The sequence below is a fragment of the Bison bison genome, unplaced genomic scaffold, assembly GCF_000754665.1.
Source record: "Bison bison bison isolate TAMUID 2011002044 unplaced genomic scaffold, Bison_UMD1.0 scf7180017864164, whole genome shotgun sequence".
Taxonomy (NCBI): Eukaryota; Metazoa; Chordata; class Mammalia; order Artiodactyla; family Bovidae; genus Bison; species Bison bison.
The window spans coordinates 1,309,065-1,331,339 of record NW_011494736.1 but is presented as its reverse complement, the minus strand read 5'-3'; the positions used below and the strand labels follow the sequence as shown (position 1 = coordinate 1,331,339).

The 22,275-nt window shown below is 37.8% G+C and overlaps 1 protein-coding gene across 1 annotated transcript in view; it reads right to left on the bottom strand.

Moving 5' to 3' along the window:
• The window catches only part of NLGN1 (neuroligin 1), a 529,443-nt gene that overhangs the window by 5,395 nt on the left and 501,773 nt on the right, over nucleotides 1–22,275 (bottom strand). The window contains exon 3 of the mRNA XM_010841636.1: nucleotides 2,152–2,364. Within this exon, the coding sequence (XP_010839938.1) occupies nucleotides 2,152–2,364 (213 nt within the window). The remainder of the gene's footprint in view (nucleotides 1–2,151; nucleotides 2,365–22,275) is intronic.

Genomic DNA, 22,275 nt, shown 5'->3' with positions numbered 1-22,275 from the left:
ATAAATATTTGTTTTGATTTCTGACATCTTTATGAAAATATTTTGTTTGCTACAGCAAAGAGAATACCTATAGTAACGAATAACTTTTTAAAACTGTGTTTGTCAACATTGGCTCAGAGAAATATTTTACTGCTTAAAAACTTTATAGCTAAAATAAGACTTCTATAAGATTCTTTCCCATTTTAGGGACTTAATGACATTAACTAAATACACCCAAAAAATACATATCACATTTAATATAGTCTGAAATATGCCATCTAAATGGTATTGGGAAAATCCACATATTCTATCATTAGTGAGAGTGCTCGTATGCATGATTGTTACAGGCCCGAGAATTGTTGCAGCTCTAGGAAGTTCCCAAACTTTAAAGTCTGTAACAGAGATAAAATTAGCCTGATGATTCCAAGACCCCTTCTGAGCATCTCCTGGTCAATTTAGGCAGCTTTGTTACTAGAAATAAGCTTAGAACTAGATCACACATAAGTACATTTATCTAGCCAGGCATGGATAGATTTCCTTGAAGAGTGTGTGTGATGGAATGTTATGTTTTCACCTCTTTGCACAGCCATTTGCCACTGTTTACCACATTGATTGATTGATGAATAGCAACACTAGCTGACGGACTAATTGATTCATCTCTTTATAAAATGCTAGTTTTATATTGGCTGAAAATGGCTTTGATACCCATGTTCACTTTACATTTAGAAAAAAAATCAGTGCAAATAGGCTTTGAGACCAAATGACCCTAAGAATCTGAAGAGATTGGCTAACATTATCCTAGATAAGTACTGGTGTTAGTTTAGTCTTCAAGCTAGAACATTCTAATCTGTTCAAGTACGGAAAAAAACAACAAACTTTATTATTTCAAAATAAGTCATTTCACTGAAGACCAAAATCTCTATACTTTGGGAGAGTTCTCATACAGGTGTCATTTTGTTATCTTGAATCAGAACTCTACTGATAAAGTGAGATATTACATAAACTATGTCTACAAATTAAGTCAGTAATAATATATGATCCTCCAAATATATAAACTCATTTAATGACTGTTATTCTGAAATTTGACATTAATGTGTCTTTGATGCCAAAAACAAATATTCTGTGTCTAATGCTCATACACTAAAACTTAGTCTTACAAACTCACAAGCTTCATGATTTAAAACTGACAGTGTATACTTTCTTAATATCCATAAACTGACAATGGAAAAGCAGAAAATATAAGATGGTTGATATGTATTCTCTCTTTTCCTATCTATTCTGTATGTATAATGGAGAGAAAGTATTTACTTTACAGATTTCTCTAACAAAACACCTCTGTTCTTGTGGATATTTCAAGTTAATAATGCTATAAGAATGGGTGACTAAACTCATGGTAAAATGGGAGTTCATAAAGACCAGCATGATAAGCCTTGCACAGGCATTTTGGAAAAAAGATGTCAAGGCCAGAAAATGGAGACAAAAACAATATCTCATGGATTTAACCAGCCTCAGTGTTCCAGGCTGCTTTGCCAGGCTTCAGGGGGAAAAAATAACATTTTTGAGTTGAAAATAGAAAAAGCACAAAATCAAACATATTTTTCTTTTTAATCAAAAGCTCTACTAGTGACCTTAATGCTTTGACAATTTTGGATCATGCATGCAAAATAATCAAACGTCTGTCCTCTACTCAGACAAGTGAAAATGATGTTTCCAGACGAACTAGCTAACAACCGCTTCCTTATTATCTTCATACTAGTAAAGGGTTTAAAAGTTTACCATCTAGAAAATAGATTATATACAAGCCTTGCATTAAACGATATTTTTTTAAAAACCCATGTCTTTGATTTTGATTACTGAATCAACATAACAGAAATGTGAACATCTTTGATTTTCCCCAAAATCACCCTTTGGAGGAGAGAAAAGTTACTGTAATGTTAATTATTCTGAAGTGTGCTTGTAAGGGCATCCAAACCAAGCTCCACAGGAAACAAAGAAAAGAGTTTGACAAAAATTTAAACATGCATAGAGAAGCTGAAGAAACAAAGTTTGAAACAGTTATTGAGTTCATTCTAACATTTAGTTTAAACAGAAATATATACAGAGCATCACATACTACTGATGGTGGTGGCATGCAGACACCAAAATTGTCAAAATTTGCAACCTGCATAATACCTTTGGTTGAATTGCTCCAACGGTTACCTTCAGAATAATGGGATAAAGTCAGCAGATTGACACATGAACCCCCAGCGCCAGATCCAAAAACAGTGATTCTTAAGGGGTCACCACCAAAGAATCCAATATTCTCACTAGTCCATCTTAAAGCCTGTATGAGATCAAGGAGTCCATAGTTTCCTTTTGCAGCCTGATCCCCTGTGCTCAAGAAACCTGGAAAATAGAAACCAAAAGACATCAAAGAACACCATTTTGAGTTGACATGAGTCAAACAGATATAAAATTTAAATAAAATTGAAACCTGTTTTCATCAAGATGAGTAAAACCCAAGTTCTTTAGGAAAAAATTATTTTCCACCAGAATAAACTAATTTACTTTAGGAAGAATAGCAGAGACTAAAATCTGGAAAATGATATTTATCTTCCCCAAATGTTTCCCAAGCTATCCAGGTAACAGGTAACAGGTAGCAGGTAAAGAGAGAATGAAAACATTGTGAAAGACCTCAAGAGAGACATTCTAGGGGCTGACTTACTTGGTGGAGATATTTGAGATAGTATCATGGGGTGTATGAGGGTGTGTTTTTGCATAAAAACTGTCAGTCCTCAAGTTGCTTGTGGTCTTATATGGTTGGAATTTAATGTATGTGTGGCAGACTGGCAGGATATGAGGACACAGAACAGGGGTATTTTTCTAAGACTTGTGCATAAAATTATATGCAACTCTTTGCATGTATAGGTATATGCACATATTTATTGATGATGCACCATGGTTAAGAATCACTGTAGCTGATATAATTTGAGATTATATTTTAGAATATAATGCCCAAGATGCTCAACTGAGATAATATAAGAAGTTAGAAAACAATATAGAACATTTGAAGATTCTTGAAAAGTTGAGATTCATATTTCTCCAATGTTCAAAGCTCAATTTCATAGTGAATTTAATAATGAAGAGGAATATATGTTGATTAATAGAATGAGGGTGGGGAGAGGTTACAAAGATCTAAACTGACAGAGTAGAAAAGGCAATTTAAAAAAAGGAGATGGATAGTGCAAAACTGATAAAGAGAAACCTCAATTAAAATAGAGTTGGGAAGTCAGAAAGGGGAGCTCTCATGCACTGTGACAATAGCAGAGCCCAAAAGGAAGAAAAGCTTTCCTTGCCTGGCAAGAGCTCAGCCAATGAGAGACTCTCACAACTCGGTCTCTGAAAAGCCACTATACTTCAAACTCTTCAAAGTCCTCCAATAGACTCTTTGTTTACTATATGCTCCCACCTTCCTTTTCCCTTTTTTAAAAAACTCTTTCTTTCTTTGCTGTGGGGGGACTGGCATGTGGCTCGCCACAGTTGTAGACCCCAAACTGCAATTCTTCGTTGATCCCAAGCAAACCCATTTCTACTGGGGAAATTGCTGGCTGTCTATTTAAGTCAACATTTTGGTGGCCTGCATGGAGATCCAGACAAGACCCCTGATGATTTCCAGGCTAGTGATGGTAGACAAGTGTGATGCTCACATTGAACCCATTGCTGCTCACTGCTTTTCTTGTCAGCCCTGGGATTTAAGAGTTAGTCTTTCTTCTGGACCTAAGCTTCTGCCCTATTTGCACTTTGAAGTCCTCCAGGCTTCACTGGGGCTCTGTTTTAAGACTATGTCTTTTCTGGCTACCTGGAGAAGGAAATGACAATCCACTCCAGTACTATTGCCTGGAAAATACCATGGACAAAGGAGCCTGGTAGGCTACAGTCCATGGGGTCGCAAAGAGTCGGACACTACTGAACGACTTCACTTCACTTCACTTCTTTTCTGGCTAAGACTTTGTTCTGTATGTGTGCAAGTACTTATTTGGCATCTGCCTGATTTTTGAAATTGGCCTTTTTGAATTGAAACTGTGCTCATCTTCGGCAGGATTCGTTCTGGAACGGGGAGGGGGAGGTGGGGTGGGGGCTGTTTCTCCTGGAATTGGCTAGCCTTTGGTTCATTCCACTGGGATCAGGGGCTGCTTCATTATAACTGTGTGGGTTCAGCCTTTGACTCAATTCCTTTTGGAAGAGGGGCTATTTTATTGGCACTGTGCTATTAAGCCTTTGGCCTGATTCCCTTTGAATTGGGCTGTTACATTAGAGCTGTACTGAGCAGACCTTCAGAACTAGAGTGTTCCTTCTGAACTGGCTGGTATTAGACCTGCAGGCTATTTGAGCTGTTTGCGTTGCTTGAGATGTTTATGCTATTTGAAAATTATCCTTTTACTCTAGGTAGAAATCTTTGAGAAATGGGATCCCTACTATCTAGAGTTTTGAGCATGCCCATTTACAGGGACTCTGGCCAATTTTATGTTTAAAAACTATAGTCCTTCCTCAGGCGTATTTCTAACCAAATGGACCAACCTAACTAAAGGTGATTTAGAATATCAGTGGCCATTATGGGGAATTTTTAAAATCCCCAAACTCATTTTTCTTAAAACCAAATTGGACAATGATCCAACATTTCCAGAAACTTAATGCAATACTTATTTTAATTGGTATTCTGAGGTTTCCAAATGTTATCAGGAGCCTAAAATTGCTTCTCTGCAAAATAAGATGTTTAAGATGAGTTGAGGCAAAAGAAAGAAAACAACAAAGAAAGATTCAGTTCAGTTCAGTGGCTCAGTCGTGTCCAACTCTTTGCGACCCCATGAACCACAGCACGCCAGGCCTCCCTGTCCATCACCAACTCCCAGAGTCCACCCAAACCCATGTCCACTGAGTCTGTGATGCCATCCAACCATCTCATCCTCTGTTGTCCCCTTCTCCTCCTGCCCTCAATCTTTCCCAGCATCATGGTCTTTTCAAATGAGTCAGCTCTTTGCATCAGGTGGCCAAAGTATTGGAGTTTCAGCTTCAACATCAGTCCTTCCAATTCTTGTAAAACCTCATGCTCCTTCCCTGCCTTCTTTGTCTCAGGACCTGCCTCTGGTGCCATCTTCCTCTTCCCTCTATATCACCTGGTGGTGGTGGTGGTTTAGTCACACTAAGTTGTGTCCATCTCTTGCAATCCCATGAACTGTAGCCTGACAGGATCCTCTACCGTGGGATTTCCCAGGCAAGAATACTAGAGGGGGTTGCCATTTCCTCCTCCAGGGTATCTTCCTGACCCAGAGATTGAACCTGGGTCTCCTGCATTACAGCCAAATTCTTTACCGCTGAGCCTCCAGGGAAGATCTTATATCACCTACACCTTCTTTATAAGCTAAATTCCTCCACACTAATTCTCTTGCCAAACTTCCCTTTTCCTTGAAACCATAGTCAAAGATTTTCCCAAAGTAACAAAAAATCCTCACAGAATTACTAAGGAATTTAATATAGTCATTCAGACTTATCTACCTGGTTTGTCTGACCTATATCAGCTAGTTCATAAGTTTGTTGGTGAAGGCCAGACCCACTACTGGATGAAAACCGCTGAGAATATCCTGAAAGGTGTCTAGAATCACAACTGAAAGAGCAGCCTGCTACTTTACTATCTGATCAGGCTCAAGCAATCACCGGTGACTCATCAGGCAATTCCTAGGGATTTACCTAAGTTTGTTGATTGGACAAAATTCAGGCTTGCACACAAAAATCTAATGAAACTGGTCATAACTATTAAAATCAACTTCAGATTATTTTTAGAGAACATTTTTTTCTTCTTTCAGATGTTGATTCTATCCTGGTAACTTTAAACTCTGTATTTATGAATGGGCTAACCTGGGACCTTTTCTTCCAGTAAAAAGAATCAGGATGGAATGGGAAACCACATCCACTCCTGATTTAGTTAATCTGACAAGCCAGCTCTCTCTCACTCTAAATGAGTTACCTAAAAGGAAAAACATCAACCTTCTTAATCTTGAGCTCCAGCAAATGAAGATTCCCTAAACAAAACCTAAGTCTTTCCTGATGGCTCAGAGTAAAGAATCAGCCTGCAATGCGGAAGGCATGGATTTGATCCCTGGGTCAGGAAGATCCTCTGGAGAAGGAAATGGCAAACCACTACAATATTCTTACCTGTGAAGGCCCATGGACAGTGGAGCCTGGAGGGCTACTACAGTCCATGGGGTCGCAAAAGAGTTGGATACGACTTACAACAACAAACAAAACCCAAACTACCCTGGTTTCTTCTATTATTGAAAGGAGCCAGGAAATTGAAAAAGAGATTGTTACAAATTTAAGTGCTATAGGCACCTTCAGTTTTCCAACCTGCCTTTCTATGTTCCTTTCACTTTTTTTTTTTTTCCTTTCACTTCTTAATGACGGGGCTCCAAAGGACCACAGGGGCTCTTCCCAACCCTCCCTCTTGATCGGCTTGGAGAAATATTACTCCAGATTGGGGATGAATCTCTTCCAGTCCTAAATAACACTAAAGTCACACTCTCCATGTTCAAACACACTCCTGTAAAGCAGCTCTGCTTTGGAATACTAAAAAGTTCAACTAGTGGAGTTGAACCTCAAGAGGTTCCTGTCTCTGAATCTATTGTCTTTGTTTAGGCCCTTTGAAAGATACACATCCTATGAGGCCAAGACTTCTTAGAGAAGTATCATGCCAGAATTGCTTTCTCCCAAAAGGGGAAGACAATTCTAGAACTTTACAGCAATCATCAAAGTAACCTACCGGTGGAATTAAATTACCCTTTGACATGTTTTATTCACTCTGTCTCTGATGACACTAGGGCTGATCCTGGAAACACTGATCTTTGGCCCTATTACATCTGTTACCACCTTCCTTATGGGTAAATCATCAACTGATGTTGGTAATTCCACATCACATCTCTTATGAGATTCAGATGGGAACGTCCCTGCTGGTTAAGAATCTGCCCACCAATGCAGGGGATATGGGTTGGATCCATTCCTGGACCGGAAAGATCCAACATGCCGTGAAGCAACTAAGCACATGTGCCCTAACTACTGAGCCAGGTGTTCTAGAGCCCGGGCTCTGCAGCAAGAGAAGCTCCAGCAATCCACAACTAGAGAAAGCCAGCGTGCAGCAACTAAGACCCAGCGCAGCCAAAAAAAAAAAAAAATTAAGTTCAAATAGATTCCTCAAAATCTTTTCCCAGAATTAATCAATACCCTACAGTAAAGAAGGCATGAAGCCCGTAATAGAAGGTTACAAGGCTCAAGGGCTCATTGTCCCTTGTACTAGTCCCTGTAACACTACCATTTTACTGATGAGAAAACCTAAAAGCCAAAGGTGAAAGTCTGTCCAGGACCTCTGAGCAATAAACAAATTGTTATCCCTTAACACCCTGTTATTCTTAACCTTTATGCTCTACTGATATCCATTCCTGCTGGAAGGGAATCCTTTACAGTAATTGATTATGTGGCACATTCTTTAGTATTCCAGTTATTGAAGGTAGCCAATAACTTTTTGCTTTCACTTAGGAAGAAAAACAATTCACCTAGCCAGTAAAATAATGTCTGATGGTTTTGCTGAGAGTTTTTATTATTGTCAATCCTGAAGGATGACCTGGATGACACAAAGTTCCTCAGAGGTTCTACTTTGGTGCAATATGTGGAGATTTGCTTCCTTGCTTTCTTCAAGCCTTTTTACAAGAAGGCATCCACCACTTGCTAAGACTTTTAGCCTTAAAGGGACATGAGGTCTCCAAGGGAAAATTGCAGTTTGTTCAAACCTGGGCTCGATAATAAGGGCATCTGATGTTATTAATAGAACAAGGGCTTTACCTAGATCCAAATATATTTCATGGTGTCTTAAATTTCCTTAAACCCAAAACTAAACACCGACTCTGAGGTTTTAAGTTCAGTCGCTCAGTCGTGTCCCATTCTTTGTGACCCCATGGACTGCAGCATGCCAGGCCTCCCTGTCCATCACCAACTCCTGGAGTTAAGCTAGTCAGTTACTGCCAAAACTGGATTCCAAAATTTCTCTCTTATGGTGAAATGTCTATATGTTTTACTCAACAGTAACAACCTTGACCCAATTTTATGGGAAGAACTGGATGATGACATAGACTTTGAAGCCTTAAAGAACAGTTTGATGAACTTACCTGACCCTTGGATATCCTAATGACCAGATTCTCTTTTTCTTTTTTTTTTTTTATATATATAAAAAGGAAATGAATGCCTTGTATGTACTCGCTTATAAACATGGGAACCACCACTGACCCATGCATGCAATAGCCGGCAAATGGACCCCCTGGCACAGGGATATCCCCTTGGCTTAGAGCCATTATGACTCCTGCCCTTCTGATTAAGGCCACTGAGAAAACTGCTATCCCCTTTAACTTTTTGTATACCACAGAGTAGAAGCCCTCCTAAACTCTCATCACACTCAACATTTCTTTGTCAGCCACTTAATGTCTTATGAAATTCTGTTGTTAACTGCTCCTCACATAAGTCTTCTATGTTGTAACAACCTTAACCCTGCTACTCTTCTCCCCTGTGTCTCTGATGAGGTCCCTCACAACTGCTTAATGCTGATGTACCACCTCCTGACTCTCCCGATGATCTACAGAAAATTCTTTTGGGTAACATTTACTTCTCACGGTTCACTGATGGTTCATATTTAAAAGGTAACAATGGGAAATACTGTGCTGGGTTTGCTACTTCAACTCCTTCTGTTAGTGTTGAGACAGCACCTTTACTTACGGCTACTTCAGCCCAACATGCTGAATTATACTCTCTTACAGTGGCTTGTACTTTAGCCAAGGGCAAAACTGCTAATATTTATACTAATAGGAGACATGGTTTCAGAGTACCTCACAATTTTGGAATATTGTGAAAGCTGTGTGGTTTCCTTACTTTCAGCATAAATAAAAGTGAACCCTATGTTCAGGAACTATTGAATACAATATTTTTATTTGCTGTTTTAGTATTAAGATCCTGGGGCATTATAAATTTGTCTCTCTTGAAGCTAAGGGAAATCACCTTGCTGACCTTTCCACAAAGAAATGCTACCTCTAAAGGAACCAACAAACAAATTTAATAACACGTATACATAAGAAAGAATCAGGAAAACTTTGCCAAAATGATTGAAGCCTTCACCTTAAATGCCATTTCAGCTAAAGACAAAAGAGGATGCTGGTTTGGGAATTCAAAGGGGATGAAGGAGATTCACGTGAAGATGGGCCAGACAGAATGGAGATGCAGATGTAGAAAATGGACTTGTGGACACAGTGGGGGAGAGAGAGAGTGGGATGAAGGGAGAAAGTAGCCTCAGCGTATTTACACCATCAGGCATGAGACGCATAGCTGGTGAGAGGTTGCTGTAGAGCACATGGAGCCCAGTGTGGCACTCTCTGATGACCTAGAGGGATGGGAAGGGGCATGGCTTGGGAGGCTTGGGAGGGAGGGAAGGAGGAAGAGGATGTATGTAAAATTATGGCTGATTTGTATTGTTGTGTGGCAGAAAACAACACAACATTGTAAAAACTAAAAAACAAACAATTAAAAAATTAAATTTTTAAAAGATAGACCAGGCAGAGACATGGGACACAGAGCTGACTTTAATTTATATGAATTGCTAAACTCTCCCTACCACATTGAGCCCATATTCTTCATAGCTATCCCTGGGGACACTTCACTTCCTGTTAAGGGTCCTTTTATCTAACTCTTTAGGCAGCCCAAGGGGGAGGTAAAAGAAAGACTTATTGAGTCTTCTGTTACTTAAAAATAAACAGCCTAAAATAATCCTCATTCCAAAGACACATTTTGGGGTGGCAAATTTTACTTCCCTGAAATATAAATGAAAAAGTATTTTATAAAATGTTCTGTTTTATAGATTATTAATTTATTACATAGAAAATATTTAGAGATATATAAAGGAGCCTGGTAGGCTGCAGTCCATGGGGTCGCTGAGGGTCGGACATGACTGAGCAATTTCACTTTCACTTTTCACTTTCATGCATTGGAGATGGAAATGACACCCCACTCCAGTACTCCTGCCTGGAGAATCCCAGGGACGGGGAGCCTGGTCGGCTGCCGTCTATGGGGTCACATAGAGTCGGACATGACTGAAGTGACTTAGCAGCAGCAGCAGAGATTGATTAAGTATATTAAGGGATGTATTTTCCAATCTCTGCAAGTTTATGGAACTAATTAATTTTAAAAAGTAGATTTACTGTTATTGAAGACCCATTATAGAAACAACATAATAGTTCCATGTTTGTGATAAAAATTATTTTATTCAATTTAAAATATACTTTTAATTTACTTTTTTAAAAAACAGGAAGTCAATTACATTTGTGAAAACCAGACTGTGATAATAATCTCTATTGACTGAATAACTCAATCCATTCTCAGAATGGATATATGAATCAGAAATTCTTTAGGGTCATTGTGGGAAACAATAGATGAAGTCAAATCTTCCTGGATAATTTTGAAAAACACTAAGAAATACATGATTAGTCTTTTTTTTCCTATGAGACTCAACATGCTAAGAAACAAAAGGACAATCCCTAGTCTATCAGGTGAGTGAGTGTATGTGTGTACAATCCTGGAAATATTAAATCATTCTTGTGATGGAAGTTTTTAAAAATAGTTTCCAAAGACACATATCTTTCTAGTTAAGTCATCTTTTATTGAATCTACATAATAATTTAAGGAAAATTTCATGATATCTTCTTACATAAAAGAATATTGCAAATATGTAATATTCATATATATGAAAGCATATTAAAATATAAAACAAAGTGACAAGGAATTCTTTTACTTTACTTGCTATTAAGTGAATTTTGGTATAATACAGAACCATTAGTTTAAATTCCTGGAGGAATTTGTTACAAATGTTTAGATCTATAAAAATAGGTTGATGGCATGAACCCTGAAAACAACATTATGGAAGGATTACTGTGCATTAGATAGAAAGGACTCTTGAAGGATAAAGGAGATATGAGAGTGTCTGTGTTTGTGTGTGTGAGACAAAGACAAGTTGATTGAGAGAATAAGAATACATTCTAGGTAGTTTATTGCTTATAATCCTACATCAAAATATAGGTATAGATCAAATATATTCAGATCAAAATTTGATATCTAAATATAACTTATGACACTTGGTGTAAAACCCAGGATTTGTATTTAATTCCTCTTGAAATAATATTGAATGAGTCCAGTTACAGTCAAATAAATCTCTACATTCACACAAAAACTGACTTACTGATAATGATCATTCAATACATAACATGTAAAAAAAAAGTAGTAATAAATTATCTCTACAATAACTAAATATGTCTCCTCTATAATTCCAGTTTTAGTTGCATCATTTAAATCACTCTGGAAGATTGGTCAAATAGTTCTGTTTGTATAATACTGTAAAGCATGTCAATTATCTCCTTATAAATAGAACCACCTCTATATACAATTAAAAGAATCTTATAGCATCTTAAAAAAAAACCAAAATCAATTCTCCCAAATTGCACTAAGTCATAGCATAAAAAATGGAACAAATCGCTGGGTAAAAGACTGTGTCCTAGGCACCTTAAACATAAAGATATTTAAAACTGTGTGACTAATACCTCAAACTCTCTGGCTAAAAATCCAATCAGAAATCCCAGATGCTAACTCTCCTGATCTTCTTAGTTGCTAAGTCCGGTCAATTCTTCCCTACACTCTGTCTCTGTATTCTACTTTGTATTCTACTCATGTCACTGACTTATTCTAGATAGTCTTTTCTTTTTAGATTCATACAATCTTTCTGACTAGTTGCTCAGCCTTGGAGCAAACAAGTTTTCCTTATACTCTGTCACCAAACTCACTTTTGAAAAATACTCTGTTTTGAGGGGAGACAGTAATAGCAAAATAAAACCCTTATGTTAAGATATAATTGGTTAGTTTCTCTTTATTTTTTGAGTCAAGATTGTTTAAAATATGATGACTTAAAAATTCTTCAAATTGGATAATTTGGGGTCTGAGTAGGGAAAAAGAACACACATGGTATATTTAATTATACATCATCTTTAGCTAGCTTCCTTTTTTTTGTGTTCTCTTGAGAGCTACTGTCCAAATTCTTCTTGGAAAATAACAAAGGATAAAGTCAAAATAGTTTCTTTTTTGTATATATCCTCCAGAAACAAATTGCTCTGAAATGATGCTCATATCTTAATATCATATTACTAAGTGGTATTTCTAAACTTTTATATTTCGATACATTGTCTTATTTATTTCTTGTGAGATAATTTGCTTTTTAATGTCCCATGTTTGGGAAAAGGAAACTGTGTTACTGACCAAGGCTCTTGTTCCTGGAAGCTGAACATGAAGGAATACAATGGGAAAGCAGGTGAATGCTAAAAGATGTATGGAAAGAAAACAGCTGTTGATATTTTATTTTTTGTCCCCAAATTCCCAATATTTTCAACATGCCCAACGTCAATAGATGAGACTGATCCTTCTATATTATAATCTAATTTTAACATTTTGTCACTCCTTTGGCCAAACAGGACTAAAATATTTATTTTAATCAATTCCTTCTGAATATAGATAGTAATGGAGAGGAAAAGACCACAATTTGCTTAGCCCTGAATTATGTATACTATTCCCATTATTAAGAATGGCTCAAGGGACTTCCCTGGAGGTTGAGTGGCTAAGACTCTGTGCTCCCAATTCAGGGGATCCAGGTTCAATCCCTCATCAGGGAATTAGATCCCACATGCCACAACTTAAAGATCTTATATGCCACAACAAAAGATCTTGAATGCCTCAACTAAGACCTGGTACAGCCAAATAAACAAACAAACAAATATATATATATATATATATTTTTTTTTTCTTTAAAGAAGGGTTCAAGATGCTGGGGAAAACATCATCCTCAACCCCAGGTTCAGTGCCATGGTCTCCATTCTCCACCCCAACCTAAGATTGTTAACGTTCACACTTCTTGGTCTCTGTGTCAAGAAAAGCTTATCCAACATTCCCTGAATTAGGCTATTGTGTGCTTATCTATTTCAATCTGGAAAAGAAACCTGCTACCAAAACTGACAAAATTTCTGTGTTTTCTGGATAATCTTTCTCACAAAGAAGTGTAAAAAGAGAAATCTCCTTTCTAAAAGGCCCAATAGACAAGAAATCACACTGTTCGTTTCTCATTGTTTTGATTATGCAGGAATGTGGCTAGTGATTTAAATGCATACTTTACAATGAGGGACCCACAATGGTTGCCATATAAAGAAAAGTTTTTAGGAATTACTACACAGTTTAGAACTATACTATATTGCTTCAGGAACAGTAAGGACTATACAAATTTTTATAAATATCTAACTGTCTAACATATATTTTGGTCTCTCTTATGTAGTATGTGTGTGTGTGTGTGTGTGTATGTACTTTATAATTATAATTTATATTTACAATTTTCTCATCTTCTTAATTTTTTTCTGAACTGAATGTTTCACTACATCCAACCCCAATGGCCATGCTATACCTGTTTGCTGAACAGGAATTAATATATTACAATTCTGTTACCACATGGAGACCAAAAACTAAACTTTCCAAATGAAACTGTCTTTCTTTGATGGCAACAGAAGAGTGAAAATTTAGGAGCAAACCCTCTCAGCAGACAACCTCTGGGGAAAATGCTTTTAGACGTAAAGTGGGTGGCAGTAATTTTAAAGGAATTAAAATAGGACCATCCTGGGCAAAGCCTATGTGAAAAAAGAAAAATACTATTTTAGCATAGTTACCAAAACTGCTAACACATATTAGTTGCACATATTTACTTTGGACTGTGGGATGAAATAGCAAAACACAAAACAAAACAAAACCCAATTTAAAACAAGTGATACTTGAGTCACTTTGACCATTATAAAACAAGCAGCAGTAGTCAACTGCACAGAGCTGCAATCTGAGGAGGAAGGAGGCAGGCTGTGTTCCTCAATCCCACACTAGCTGATCCCTGAGGACACAAATAATAAAAAGAGAAGGACAGGAAATAAAGTCTGGGCAATGAAGAAATCTGGTAATACAGCTTAATTTTTCTATAATCATAGAATATTTGAGAAGATACACATCGTTCTAAGGTATGACTAGCAAAACCTGGTCTTTACTAAGTGTTGCTTTTACTATATTGCTCCTTATTAAAAGGTAATCTGACTGATTTAATGATTTATATTTTTTTATTTTTGAATACTTTCAGTATTACAAAAACTTTTCAAAAACCAGAATTAAAAATTATCGTGTATTTCTTCACCCAAATGTCCTACAAGCCAATGCTTCCCTTCTTCCCTCTTTTCTCTCTTCTTCCTTCCTTCCTTCTCTTCTTCCATCTTTCCTTCCCTCCCTCTCAATCTCTTTCCCATCACATCTGGAATCACAAATGGAATTTAGTTTTCCACTTAATCTCCTCAATTTCAAACAGTTTGTTGGTCTGTCTTTGCTTTTCTTATTTTTGCATATTTAACATATGTGCGGAGTACATCATGAGAAATGCTGGGCTGGATGAAGCACAAGCTGGAATCAAGATTGCCAGGAGAAATATCAATAACGTCAGATATGCAGACACTACCTTAGGACAGAAAGTGAAGAAGAACCAAAGAGCCTCTTGATGACACTGAAAGAGGAGAGTGAAAAAGTTGGCTTAAAACTACACATTCAGAAAACTAAGGTCATGGCATCCAGTCCCATCACTTTATGGCAAATAGATGGGGAAACAATGGAAATAGTCAGAGGCTTTATTTTTTGGGGGTTCAAAATCACTGCAGATGGTGGCTGCAGCAATGAAATTAAAAGACCCTTGCTCCTTCCAAGAAAAGTTATAACCAACCTAGACAGCATATTAAGAAACAGACACATTACTTTACCAACAAAGGTCCGTCTCATCAAGGCTACGGTTTTTCCAGTAGTCATGTGTGGATGTGAGAGTTGGACTATATTGAAACCTGAGCACCAAAGAATTGATGCTTTTGAACTGCGGTGCTGGAGAAGACTCTTGAGAGTCCGTTGGACTACAAGGAGATCCAACCAGTCAATCCTAAAGGAAATCAGTCCTGAATATTCACTGGAAGGACTGATGCTGAAGCTGAAACTCAAATACTTTGGCCACCTGATGTGAAGAGTTGATTCATTTGAAAAGACTCTGATGCTGGGAAAGATTGACTGCAGGAGGAGAAGAGGATGACAGAGGATGAGATGGTTGGATGGCATCACCGACAACATGGAGATGAATTTGAGTAAACTCCGGGAGTTGGTGATGGACAGGGAGGCCTGGCGTCAGTGGTCCATGGGGTCATGAAGAGTCAGACACGACTGAGCAACTGAACTGAACTGAACTGAACTGAACTTGCTTTCCTTGACTTCGTTATTTTTTGAGAAATATAGGTCAGTTATGGTGTAAAATGTCCCTCAACTAAGGTTTATATGCTGTGTTTCCTCATGATTATACTTCCTCAGGTTATGAATTTTGGGCAGAAAAACCATAGATATAATGTTTTTTTTTTTATCTCAGTGTAGCATAATGGGGGGCACTGGTTGATTTGAAACAAATATTAAATTTATCACATTTTATTATTAGATGGAATTGGCTGCTGTAAGAAAAAGCTTTTCTTTCTCCCCAATTTGGATTAATTCATCCCTTCATTCTTAGCAGTATAGTCTCATGGCTTCTTATTATATCCTGGGGATTATAATCTTTTACTACTATTATTTATTTTGATGCTTAATGGTCCCACATTTGGCCAATGGAAGCCTCTTTATATTGCTTCCAATGTCATTTTGACATGTTCCCATAATCTTTGAGCACATTCTTATTTCTCTTTGGTACAATAAATTGTCATTTTTTTGCAAGAAATCTCTAACTAATAGTTGAATTCTTTGACTTCCCTTTAGTTAAAATTTTTGATTAGTCTTTTCATATATAAAGAAATGAAAAACTTTTAGTAATTACAAAACTAAGTAAATTTACAAAGAAATTTGGTAAAGTGTGTTAATTAAGGTTACATAAAATAATTACAGAGATTACAAAAAGCTTTAGCACTTTCAAAAGATAGAAACTGAAGCATCCTGAATTTTGGAATACAGGAATATCTCACTGTGTAAAAAAGTGGAATACAATAAAACTGCTAATCTGGAATAACACTAAATAATCTCACCAATATCACATATAGAAGTACCAACATCCCATTATACTCACACACAAACACACATACACACATCAAACAAAACAGGTAGCAAAAATAAATCTATAACTGTCCTTGTGTGTGCTCAGTCACTCAGTCATGTCTGACTCTTTGTGACTCCATGGACTGTAGCCCACCCGGCACCTCTGTCCTTGGGGATTCTCCAGGCAAGAATACTGGAGTGGGTTGCCATGCCCTCCTCCAGAGCATCTCCCAACCCAGGGATCAAACCCAGGTCTCCCACACTGTAGGGAGATTCTTAACATCTGAGCTATCAGGGAAACCCAAGAATACTGGAGTGGGTAGCCTATCCCTTCACCGGGGCAACTTCCAGAGCCAGGAATTGAACCGGGGTCTCCTGCACTGCAGGTGGATTCTTTCCCAGCTGAGTCACCAGGGAAGCCCATAATTCTCCTTAGCTAAAAATAATTTTAATGACAAAGTTTGAGGATTATGTAAATTTCATGGTAGTTTGGAGAAGGGAAGGGCTACCCACTCCAGTATTCTGGCCTAGAGAATTCCCTGGACTGTATAGTCCATGGGGTCGCAAAGAGTCAGACATGACTGAGCAACTTTCACTTTCACCAAATTTTCACTTTCAACTTTGAATTACCTAGATGATGCGAACAGAACAAAATAAAGGCAATGGGCAGGGCAGAGAAACAACTCCTTTTTTGAACACTTCAAATGCACTTTGAAAACTGTATAAGATAGGAAACATGTAGACAAGATGGTTTAGCAACCAATCTCTGGCTTACCGCTATCTGAGCTCTTGCCAAAGTATATTATCACTGGTGTATAGCCTATCTCCCTGATTAAACAGAGGCCATCTTTGTGTTTCTAACACTTAATTACCATTGAATAAGCATTCCATGAAACAATTAATCCATAAATAATGAATGAACTTTGTAGTAGAACTTTTACCACTCTGCTCTCTCACCTGATGGAGTATGTAGCTAATGTGTATAGTACCTCTCAGTTGATTGTCAAACTATCCCAGGAATCAGATAATATTAATATTGTTGTTGTTCAGTCACTAAGTTATGTTCAAGGTTTTTGCGATGCCCCCCAGGACTACAGTCCGCCATGCTTCTTTGTCCATGGGATTTTCTAGGCAAGAACATTGGAGTGGGTTGCCATTTCCTTCTCCAGGGCATCCTTCCAACCCAGCGATCTAACCTGCATCTCTACACTATGTTTAATACATTTAGAACCGCCTTTGTCATTTTTGAATAAAAATTTTCTTTTAAGAAAAAGCCTATAGGGTGAGATGGATTGGGAGAGCAGCACTGACACATATTCACTACCATGTGTAAAAGATATAGCTAGTGGGAAGCACAGGGAGCTCCGCTTGGTGCTCTGTGATGACCTACAGGGGCGGGATAGGAGTACGGGGGCGGGAGGGAGGCTCAAGAGGGAGAAGATATATGTATACATGCAGTTGATTCATGTTGCACAGTAGAAACCGACACAACATTGTAAGGTAATTATCCTCTAATTAATAATTTTTTAAAAAAAAAGAAAAATCCTAAGAACTGTAATAATCTTGAATATTCCCTTTAAATTTCCAAATTCACCAAAATATTACAGTCATTGTAGTTAGTGGGATCCTGGCTCTGATTCCATCACTCTCATCCACTGATTCTTCTCTGCAGAGGACCACTGTTTTTTTGGCTTGTTTAAATGGTCAACTTGTACTCAATCTCCAAGCCTCAGCTCAAATGTTGTTGTTGCCAGAACTTCAAACCCAGTTAGCCCATCTTCCTTTAAATGCCCAGTTTACTCTGAACATTCCTTTGTAGGTATGTCCCAACACTGGACTGTAATCATTTGTTTGATCCTACCCCCAGATGGGGCACAGTGCCGTACATATAGCGGATATGCAAGAAATGCTTGTGAAGTTAAAGATGCCTATTTCTCAGTACTTCTAATTCCAGAAAAAAACAGTTAAAATATATATGGGAAAAGAGAATTAATGATTTTTTTAATGCAAAAGTAAATAGGTACGTAGTTGGAGTATCCTGGTTTACAAATACCAGAAAAATCTAGCACCATTCTTGATGCTATGTAAACACAGTCACTGAGGAAAAACTAAACATCCATGAAATAAACCTTGTAAAGGTAATATGTTAACTTTCCTCTAACACAATTAGCCAGGCAATGGCAACCCACTCCAGTACTCTTGCCTGGAAAATCCCATGGACGAAGGAGCTTGGTAGGCTGCAGTCCATGGGGTCTCGAAGAGTCGGACACGACTGAAAGACTTCACTTTCACTTTTCACTGTCATGCATTGGAGAAGGAAATGGCAACGCACTCCAGTGTTCTTGCCTGGAGAATCCCAGGAATGGGGGAGCCTGGTGGGCTGCCGTCTATGGGGTCGCATAGAGTTGGACACGACTGAAACGACTTAGCAGCAGTAGCAGCAGCATAGCCATTATAGTTAGATTCAAAGGCAGAAACCAAGCATGGGTAACTATTCTACAGCAAATGATCTAGAAATATGTTGAAAGAGAAATGTCTCAGGTTAAAAGTAGTGAAAGCTACAATACAAAGAAAACCACACTAAATTACTTCCCAATAACCTCTGATTAAGCTTGAGTGATAATCCAAATTTCCCACTCTCCCAAATTTTAAATTTTATATTTTTTAAACCTAACTTTTCTTAGTTTCAATTAGTGGTTCTTAAAAGAAGCTTGTGAACTCTAGATTAGGGTCATATGGCATGCTTTTTAGAGTGGCTGTTAAGTGTACATAAAGGCGCTAAAACAGGGACCCAGAATATCCTGAGGCAAATCACCAATTCCAGAGTCCAAAGTAGCATCACCAGCAACTAGCCTCAGGTGATCTTATTTATTGATGCCAAAAGGACATGAGATAAGTCTTGATTAGATGTTAACAATAAATCCACCTAATACTGAAAACTGGAATAATTCTTTGCTTTTGGATTCTACTGAAGCCTAAGTGACATGGTGATATTGGTTCTTGCAATCCATCAGAAATATTGCCTGAAGCCTCAAATCTATTGCTGTGTTAACCAGTGAAGGCTCATCGTGGAGGAAATTCTATATGTAACTTGGCCTTCAGTTAAAGAAATTCTTCAAAAGTTTTCCTAGCCCAGCAATTCCTATAGTAGCTAATATGGATCTTCAGCTCAGAGGGTCATGGGATGCTGTTCAATAGCGAAGGAAATATTGAAACAAATAGAAGGTCATTTAGAAGAAGCAATGATCTGAATCTCCTCCAGGGTGGCCTCGCATTAAGCTTAGATTTGTAATTGAAAATAAATCTTTCATGTCTGGGTGACAAGTCCGAGGTCCTGTCCTGGGTGCAGTTTTCATGAAGCATTATATTTTCCAACTTGAAGTCACTGTCCTTTGCAGCTGATTTTGACCTGCCATGCCACAGTAGGCTGTAGGCTGCCAAGTGATTAGCTATTCAGGAAAAATTGAAACTAATCTCTGTATTAATATACATGAAGTGAAATGAGAAAGGATCAGAGACTTGGAGGCACAGAGGCTGATGTTACAAGCTGTGCAGCGAGGCAGACTCCCCCAGACCTGGTAGGAGAACCAAATCCCAGAGAGGATGGGTGACATTTGGCAGAGGTGCTGGAAGAGACAGTTGCTGCGAGTTGAAGTGACAACTTGATTTTCTTGCACTTTAATGTAAAGAGTTAGTCCTTTTTCAGAGTAAAAAGAGCATTCTGTTACTATGCCACTTAGCGAAAGGCATGCAAGTGGAGAACTCAATTTTTTTTTCTTTTGCTTTGAGGATGGGAAGGGAGCTATACTGAAGAGATGTATGACTTAAAAAAAGTTGCTAACTTACAAAGCATTTCTGAATCAATTTGGAGTTTTCTGAGGAACATAAATATATCGTATATCTTCCAGTAGAAATACCTTCTTTCTCTTAGAGAATTAGATAATCGTGGAGATGAATTAATATCACAAATATGAATCTTTTCATGAAAATTAGTTCATTGAATCAGCATTCATTGGGAGCCTACTTTTTTGCCAGGCACTCTGCAAGATCCCCTGGAGAAGGAAATGGCAACCCTCTCCAGTATTCTTGCCTGGAGAATCCCATGGACAGAGGAGCCTGGTGGGCTACGGTCCGTAGTGTCACAAAGAATTGGACATGACTGAAGCAACTTAGCATGTATGCACTGCTAGTTATGCAACGTACAAAGTCTAGTCAGACATGTCTCCTGTTATTCAGAAAGTTAATTTTATCCAAATGTTTCCTGAACGTATTTCTTGGTCTTCCTGCAGTCTTACCACGGAGAAAGTATATGAAAAAGATTCTTAGGAATCTACCTACTGAATCAGAATGTCTGGACAAGGGGTCCAGAATGCCTGTGGGTGGAATATGCACTTTCAGCAAGTTCCCAGATGAGTTTCACGTGCACTAAAACTTGAGAATTCTGATGTCTTAAAGGTAAAGAGTGCAAGAATTTCCTACCCAAAATATTAGGGCTGGAAGTAACTTTAGTAACTAATGCCATCATGTAATTGTATGGATGAGAAACTAGTATCAGAGACTGAACATAAATTGCCTGATGTCACACAGCTGTTTAGGAGTCCAGTTTTCCTATCTTCTAAGCCCTATGCTTGCAAAAGGTAGCTACGTTGTCCACGTTCACTCTTCTTTTTGCTCAACTAACCAACTATTCCCATGTAATAGTGTTTTGGGTTATAGGATTATGATGGCAAAAATTAGCTATATGAAATTATTTACCCTGTTGACTTCTTTTCCAGGCTACCTTATATTTGCCCTTAACTCTTCTAGAAAAACAGGGGTATTTACTCATGTAAAAATCAATTCTCCCACAACAAAAAATGAATATATGAAGTCTATTCTATGTACCTTTATTAACTTTTCTTGCAGTGAAAAATGCTGATTATTATCTATAAATTATCCTTATGTTTCCAAAGGAAAGGGAAAACTGAATTTTAAATGCAGGGAAATAAAATCTTTACTCTTACTCGTAAAGCTCTAGCTAGCTTGGAATGAAAATTCTCTTGTCAACTAATTTTTTATTATTCTTTTTGGTAGGAAATTCTTTTCAGAGTTGAAATACCTATATAGTGCAAGCTAGTTTTCTTTTGTTCTGTACTCAGAGAAGATAGAAAACCTCTGGCAGCTTCTGGCAAGATATTCAAGAAAAATCTTTATACTCTCAGGCAAAACCAGTTTTTTTCCCCCCTCCATTGTATGAATCTATTTCCCATCTCTTATATAAATGGAAATACATAATATAGATGAATATTTGTTGATCAGAGCCAAGTTATAGTAGTTCAATTTGCAATTTATTTAAATAAAGTTAATTATAGCAAAAGCAATGTTATTCTACAGAAAATAGCGTGCTCTTTAGGCTTTTCACCTATTATCCATGCCAAGAGGAAAATCATTATGCAGCATGCTAAGAATTTTTTTGATCTTCTCTAAGAGGAAAGGCAGCTTGCATATTGCATTTGACCAGCTCTACCTCCATGAGGTAAAGATGCTCATTAATAGAGCCACCTGAGCGAGGAAATTGCTGCAGCACAAAGGAGTCGGCCTGTAGAGGGAGCCTTTTTCTAATTTACACAGCGGTGCATTCTGTGTTTCGCAGAATTCAGGGTAGCTGGCCCAAGGGGTAACCAACACGCTTCCTCCAATTGTTTAGGATTATATTTGTGTGTAAACAGGCTTAGACTCTTTCCCCATCTCACCATTCTTACAAAGAAAATAAATAATAAATGGTACGCTGTAATTAAATACACATTATTTGTAAAGCTTTCATTAGTTCTTAATCATTTCTGTAAATATCTTAGAATTATAAAAATAGAAGTTTTGTATTTTATACTTGGTTGCCTTTTGTTTCTTAACATTGAAACTGGAATATTGCTAGCACCGAAGAGGAAAAAGTCCACCAAAGTGCATGTGAGGGGCTGACTCAACAAAAGCAGTCAGCCCCAGTTATAGGCACAAGTTTGCCAATGGAGCAAACCTGGATTTCCTACCAAGCTGAGCTGGTATGGTCATACTGTACCCAGTGGTAAAACAGAAAAA